The sequence below is a fragment of the Mesocricetus auratus genome, unplaced genomic scaffold (genome assembly GCF_017639785.1).
Source record: "Mesocricetus auratus isolate SY011 unplaced genomic scaffold, BCM_Maur_2.0 Super-Scaffold_2245, whole genome shotgun sequence".
Classification (NCBI taxonomy): Eukaryota; Metazoa; Chordata; class Mammalia; order Rodentia; family Cricetidae; genus Mesocricetus; species Mesocricetus auratus.
The window spans coordinates 50,429,931-50,437,068 of record NW_024429180.1 but is presented as its reverse complement, the minus strand read 5'-3'; the positions used below and the strand labels follow the sequence as shown (position 1 = coordinate 50,437,068).

At 51.7% G+C, this 7,138-nt stretch overlaps 1 protein-coding gene across 1 annotated transcript; it reads left to right on the top strand.

Moving 5' to 3' along the window:
- Window positions 1–2,621: 2,621 nt before the first annotated feature.
- Dok2 (docking protein 2) lies at window positions 2,622–6,863 on the top strand. Its single transcript, XM_005070979.4, has 5 exons — window positions 2,622–2,825; window positions 3,739–4,020; window positions 4,246–4,333; window positions 5,111–5,295; window positions 5,836–6,863. Exons 1-5 carry the CDS (start codon window positions 2,754–2,756, stop codon window positions 6,448–6,450), a joined length of 1,242 nt encoding a protein of 413 aa, XP_005071036.1. The 5' UTR covers window positions 2,622–2,753; the 3' UTR covers window positions 6,451–6,863.
- Window positions 6,864–7,138: the final 275 nt, after the last annotated feature.

Sequence of the window (7,138 nt, the reverse complement as noted above, 5' to 3'; positions counted from 1 at the left end):
TACATTATCAAATGTAGTTATTTGTGTAAAAATGAGCAAATGCACTCATCTCCTGTCTTTAATAAATGGCAGCACATACACCAAATGCTTCTTTTAAAAATGTTTCTTTATGATTGATCATCAGTAAATGCTTGGTTTGTGTACCTGTTTTGTTTGTTTGTTTCTATTATTATTATTATTATTATTGAGATAGGGTTTCTCTGTGTAACAGCCCTAGCTGTCCTGGCTCTGTAGACCAGGCTGGTCTTGAACTCACAGAGGCCTGCCTCTGCCTCCCCAGTGCTGGAATTAAAGGTGTGCTCCACCATTGCCCGGCCTGTGTACCTGTTTTATATACCTGGGTTTGAGTAGAATTTCTCAGGTGAAGAAAGGAAGTGAAGAGTATATAAGATCTAAAGACAGAGGAGGCTATGCCCTATTTCATTTTCCTAGACACTTCCCAAGTCAGTGTACCTACTACAACATTCGTGGTTCTCCTTGGTGTTTGGGCTCAACCTGCCCAAACCCTGGTAGCAAGGTTGAGGGTAATAGCTAGAGTAACACACCCTCAAGCCCCAGAGCTGTCCCATTCATCTTTCTGAGCTGCTTTGGTCTGCACATGGCATGTCTAGCAGACTGTATGAATGACGTGCAACCGAAGCCCCTTGGTAGAAGAAATGGGCTGAGTTATATAAACACCCTTTATAGGATTACCCCCAGGAGTATGGTCTACTTCTCAGTTCCCCCAGCTATTCTAGACTGCTTCTTCAAGTCATCTGGCTCTAAGGTGAACTTCTCCATGGAACATGACTTTACCCTAAAGAGATTCTCTTTCTGCATGGCTTCTGCATTCTGATTAGGGCCGGAGAGATGTTGCGTTACAAAGGTTGCATTAGGGCAGGGGATGAGTCAGTGGGTAAACCACTTGAGGACCTGAGTTCAGATCTCCAGAATGTATATAAATCAATATTAAATTAGCATCTTCAGTCTGGAGGTAAGTTGCAAACAGGTGTGCTCATGCCTGCACGGCCTTGTCAAGGAGTAAACTGTGGCTGGTGGAAGAGAATCGGGAATTCTGATGCTCCTGTGGTTTAAGTTAAGTTCCACACGAAACCCATGTGTCTGCGGGACACTTGTGAGGAAGAAGCTGAGATGCACTTGGGGGAAAAGTCTTCTCTAAAGGAAATGTTCTTATTTCTAGACTCTCTACCGGGCTGTGTATTGTTGGCAGGTAGGAAATACTTTCATATAATGGAACTGGTGTGTGCATACACATGTATTCCTCTCTCCTTCCCCGCCCCCTTTCTGTGTGTGTGTGTGTGTGTGTGTGTGTGTGTGTGTGTGTGTGTGTGTGTGCGCGCGCGTGCTGGTTGGCTGGCTGGCTGGCTGGCTGGCTGGGGGTCCCCTATTGCCAATCTTGTGCCTATCTCAGTACATTACTGGGAATAGGCTTAGCTTTGCCTGAGTTGGGAGACACGGGATCTCGGCTGGTAGCCTTATAGGCCCTTCAGACCATTCCTACTTTTTTTTGCCATTTTTTTTAGTGAGCTATACATTCCCCCCATCCCCTTCCTTCCTCCCCCTTTCCCCTTCCACACTCCTCCCTGCCCCCCACTTCTAATTTACTCAGGAGAATCTTGTCTTTTATTCCCTTCCTAGGTGGATCCATGTATGTCTCTCTTAGGGTCCTCTTTGTTACCTAGCTTCTCTGGGGTTGTGGACTGCAGGCTTGGTTGTCCTGTGCTTTATGTCTAATATTCACTTATGAGTGAGTACATATAATATTTGTCTTTCCGGGTCTGGATTACCTCACTCAGGATGGTTTTTTCTAGTTCTGTCCATTTGCCTGCAAATTTCAAGATGTCATTTTATTTTTTTAATGCTAAGTAGTACTCCGTTGTGTAAATGTACTATATTTTCTTTGTCCATTCTTTGACTGAGGGGCATCTAGGTTGATTCTAGGTTCTGGCTATTATGAATAATGCTGATAAGAACATAGTTGAGCAACGTCCTTGTGGTGTGAGTGTGCATCCTTTGGGTATATGCCCAAAAGTGGCATTGCTGGGTCTTGAGGTAGATCGGATTCCCAAGTTTCTGAGAAACCACCATACTAATTTCCACAGCGGCTGTACAAGTTTGCACTCCCACCAGCAGTGGAGGAGTGTTCCCCTTTCTCCACATCCTCTCCAACATAAGCTGTCATCAGAGTTTTGATCTTGGTCATTCTAATGTGTAGCCCAGGCTGGCCTCAAATTCTTGATCCCCCTTCCTCCGTCAGCAAATCCTACCAGCGTGTGCCCCCACAACTGGTGACCATCCCTACTTTTAGTTTTCTCTGTCCAATGAGTAGGTTGTGCAGACTGATCCCAGAGGTCCCCCCCCCAGCTCTAATATATTCAGCACCCTGCCTGGAGTGCAGGACCCTCATTGCTGGCTTTCTTGTAGAACTTGATTTGGGGGTCTCTGTGTTCTTAAGTTTCAGTCCCTCCCGCCAGCTTCTGCAGAAGTGTTAAAAGTTGCTCTTTTGGAAATTGCATGTTACTCACTGGAAATGCAGGAAGGAAGCTTCAGCGTGAAGTGTACTCATAAGAAAGAAAAAAAAAAGCACACACAGAGCAAGAAACCACAGGGCCTATCAGTCTGTCGTCATCAAGCAGACTAGAATAGAGTAGAGAACTCTAGGCAGAGAGGAAATGAGCTAGAGAGAAGGGGGAACAGGCTCAGGAGAGAGGAGAGAGGGCAGAGGCAATGGCAGTGTGGCACTGAAGCCTGCGATGGTCAGGATGGAGGAGGCGGCGGTGAAGCAGGGCTTCCTGCTTCTGCAGCAGCAGCTGACCTTTGGCAAGGTAAGAGCAAGGCTGGGCTCGGGCTGGGCAGAGCAGCTGCGGGGAGGGTGTTGTCACTTCCTGGGGTAGAGGGGATCTTAATGTCCCTGACCCTCTGGAGACCATGTGCTCCACCAATTTCCACAAGAACTTGGGGAAGATGCCCACCTTCTTAAGGTGCCCGCTAAACGGGCCCCAAGTGACCCTCTTTGGCAAGGGCTGTTTGTTCTCGAGTGTGGGGAGGGGAAGGAAGCAGATGCTGACTTCATCTCTTTTTTTTTTTTTTTCTTGCTCATTATTGGATTTGGGGGTAATGTGGAGGGGTATGGAAGGAAGAGTTAGGGGACAGTTTGGGATGACAGTGGAGGTTCCTTTTACCTTTGGCTGCCACTAAACTGTGATCCCAGGGTGTTCTAACTTCCCTCTTCCCTAGCCTCTCTGAAGGAGAAGGTCCTTTGCCTTCTGCTGTCGCTCAGTCGCCAGCTCTGTCTGTCTTGGTCTCTCTCTGTTTGTCCTTCATGGTCCAACTCCTTAATCAGTGAGACACAAGGGAAAGTCATTGGAAGTCCTTGGAGTCAGAGCCTCCCTGTGGGGTGAGGACTTGTCCCTGGTGGAGGCTTCTGTGACTCTGCAGGCTCTTCTCTCCAGCACCTGACAGGTGGCCTGCTGTCTTCCTCACTCTGCAGGCATAGGCCACGTACTGTGATCCTTGCCCAGCTTGCAGATCTTGGTCTCCTGGCTAATCTTTAATTCTCTCATTCCATGATCTCTGTGGTCTTCACCGCCTCTCTGTTCGTCTGTGATATGCGCCTCTGTCTCCCCGTCCGGGGTTGCTGCCCACTCCCTCTCCCACGGTTCCTCTTCTCCCTTTTGATGACTGTCTCTCCATCTCTGGTGGATCCCTCCTGGCCTCTACCTGTCACGCTGGGCTCAGAAGTGGCGCCGGTTCACAGCCGTGCTATATGGAGAGTCTGGCTGTGCCCTAGCCAGACTGGAGCTCCAAGATGGCCCAGAGAAGACTCGGCGAGGAGAGGCCACTCGGAAGGTTGTCCGCCTCAGTGACTGCTTACGGGTGGCCGAGGCAGGCAGTGAGGCCAGCAGTCCCAGGGACACCAGTGCCTTTGTCCTGGAGACCAAGGAGCGCCTGTACCTGCTAGCAGCCCCCTCGGCAGAACGCAGTGACTGGATCCAAGCCATTTGCCTGTTGGCTTTCCCGGTGAGGGGTACAAAGCAGCCCATGGGCACACAGGGGAGGGCAACATTAGATACTTCCTGTGGGCAAGTGGTTGAAGAAACAAAGGCTTTTAGGGGAGTTCTTCCTGTTGGGAACCCAATCTCAAGTGTAGTCAGAGCCAGCAGGCTGGGTGTTCATGGGAAGAATTTGGGTTGGGGGAGGCCTGGGGGTGGGTTTTGGTGGTAAGACCTGGGACCACCTCCTCAGGGGCAGAGGAAGGAGCCCCCAGGACTGGAGGAAAAGAATGACAGGCCCTGCATGGAGGAGAATGAATTGTATAGCAGCTCTACTACAGGTGAGGACTAGGATCCCAGGGCACTCTATCTGGGTGGAGGAGATGTGGGCTCGTTGCAGGGTCAAGTCTTCCTGTTTTGTGGTAACTGGGGGCCCTGCTTATCAGCACCTCTTCCTGGCTGCTTGGTGTGGCCCAAAGGTGGTTGGAGCCCAGCCTGCCCCTGTGACACCTTTGGCTCACCCTGTCCTGCCTGACAGAGGCCTAGGGCCTCGGTCTTGACCCTCTCGGGACTCGAGTGATTGTATGTGTAAAGAATAGCTTTAGCTTTCTGTCTGGGCTTGACTGTGCAGGTGTCCTGTGAATAGAGAATACAATGCTGATAAGGGAGGCCGGGTTCTTGCTTTGTGGGCTGGTGATGGAGACATGGGGGGGGAGAGAGAGAGAGAGAGAGAGAGAGAGAGAGAGAGAGAGAGAGAGAGAGAGAGACTGTTCCATTTAAGCTCCACCCATGGGATGGGTTGGGCTTCACCTGTAGCTGTACCAGCCGTGACTGGGGAAGAGTTGGAGCACAGAAAACCAAGCTGTGGCTCTGGCAACACTGGCAGGAAGGATGTGGGCCCAGAATTAGAGTGATGTGGCTGAGGGCATGAATAATGCCTTCTAGGGGAGAAGGGGGGGTCAGCAGCCCAGGCTTTAAGATCAGAGGTGGGGTCATAGGTCACACGAGGCAAGTTTTTCCTGAGAACTTCTGGCATGCTTGCTCACCTCAGATGGGCAGCGTGGAAGGAGGCCCACTGTTTCCTGTAGCTGCCTCTTTCCTTCTCTTCTCTTCCCCAGGGGTCTCCTGTAAGCAATATGCCGTGACCATGAGGCCCACAGAAGCCAGTGAGCGGTGCCGGCTCCGAGGGTCCTATACTCTCCGGGCTGGGGTGAGCTCCCTGGAGCTGTGGGGTGGCCCTGAGCCAGGCACACAGCTGTATGACTGGCCCTACAGGTTTCTTCGGCGCTTTGGTCGTGATAAGGTGAGTGAGGGGCTGACTGAGAGCAAAGATGAGCTACCTAAGAGGAACAGCCAGAAAGGGGCAGAGAAAGAGAGGATGGGGGTCTGGGGGGCAGCCAGAGAGACAGCTGGGGTGGGGGAATCGGGGAGGGGACAGGAATGAAGGCTAAGAGGTCTGGGCGAGGAGAGGGATGAGGTGGTAAAGGGCTGGGGAGGGCAAAGGAGTGGAGACACTTTTTGAATGTCAGTTCATGCAGGAGTGGAAGGAAGGGCAGGAGAGAGAGAGTGTTCCTGTCAGGAAGAAACAGTCGGCCAGGTGTAGTGGCATACAACTATAATGTCAGCACTAAGGAGACTGAGGCAGGAGACAGTTGGGGGCCCTGCCTGGGCTACGCAGTGAGAGCCTTTCCCCAAATAAACAACCAACCCCAACAAACGGGCAGAGGGACAAGAGCTTGAACACAAGTTTCTGGTAGAGGGGGGCTGGGGCCAGAACATCTATGTTTGGGAGGAGGTCCAGAAAACAACGGTGCCAATAAATGTCCTTCCCCTGTTACCACAGATGACGTTTTCCTTTGAGGCTGGCAGACGCTGTGTCTCAGGAGAAGGCAACTTTGAGTTTGAAACAAGACAAGGCAATGAGATCTTCCAAGCCCTAGAAGAGGCCATTGCTGCCCAGAAGAATGTTGCTCCTTCTGGGCCTCCACCCCTGCCAGCCACAGGGTCTATGATGCCCACATTGCTGCCTCGGCCTGAAAGCCCCTATTCCCGGCCCCACGACTCTCTGCCTTCTCCTTCCCCTGGCACACCGGTGCCCGGCATAAGGCCAGGGGGCCCTGAGGGAGAATATGCTGTACCCTTTGATACAGTGGCTCTTTCCCTGGGGAAGGGCTTCAGGGGCATCCTGAAAGGTCCTCGACGCCTCCTTCCTGATCCACTATATGACAGCATCCAAGAGGATCCTGTGGTCCCGCCACCTGACCACATATACGATGAGCCTGAGGGCATGGCTGCCCTCTCCCTATATGACAGACCACGGGAGCCTCGGGGGGAGACGTGGAGGGAGCAGGCCACTGCTGATGGGGGGCCCAGCCCCCTCCAGCAAGACTCCTCTGTGCCTGGCTGGCCACAGGTCACGGAATATGACAATGTTGTACTTAAGAAAGTCCCAAAGTAAGGTGGTGGCCAGGAGATGGGAGAGTGGTCCCCAGGGAGGTTTTTGGAAGCTATGGAGGGGGTTTCTGCTAGAGCTCTTTCGGTCACTGTGTATCCTGAGCCCTAGGGTTAGGCTGCTGTGTTTGCTTACTGTGTGAGTCACCAGCCCAGAGCAGGAAGAGGGCCCTGGAGGGACCCACCCTCCTCCTACGACTTTCCCACTTCCTCTCGCTGCCTTGGGTCTAAAGGGAACTTGGGCCATGTCTGCTAGGAGACAAAAGGAGTTCCACGGATGCTCTGGTTCCTTGGCTCGTGCAGGCCTCCTGCCTACAAATGTTCCCTTTCTGGGAGAACCCTGGCTTCTGGTTAGCAAGGAGGGTGACTGTCATCCCTCCATCTCCCAGCGTTTTCTAGTCATTAAACTAAATTGAACTACTTGTTTGTGGCCTGAATGCTGTGGGGTGGGATGGGTGCTTTGGCTGACTGACTGAGTACTTCTTCACTTAGCTGTGAGGTCTTCCCTGGGCTTAAACATTGTCTAGGCCTGAGAAGGTCTGGGTGCCCTGGGAAAGTGTTTATCTTAATGCTTTCTGTTCCTGTAACTGAATGCCACAGGCTAGGTAGTGGTTGTTGTTTGTTTGTTTTGTTTTGTTTTGAGCTCATGGATCTCCAGGTTGGGGAGTCCACAAACACAGAGTAGGCATCTAGTG

Bases quoted from the DNA above. Each gene is read 5' to 3' on its own strand.
- Dok2 (XM_005070979.4), top strand. From the start codon at position 2,754: ATGGTCAGGATGGAGGAGGCGGCGGTGAAGCAGGGCTTCCTGCTTCTG. The intron at 4,021-4,245 runs GTGAGGGGTACA...CCACCTCCTCAG, and splicing joins TTTGCCTGTTGGCTTTCCCG to GGGCAGAGGAAGGAGCCCCC. The intron at 5,296-5,835 runs GTGAGTGAGGGG...CTGTTACCACAG, and splicing joins GGCGCTTTGGTCGTGATAAG to ATGACGTTTTCCTTTGAGGC.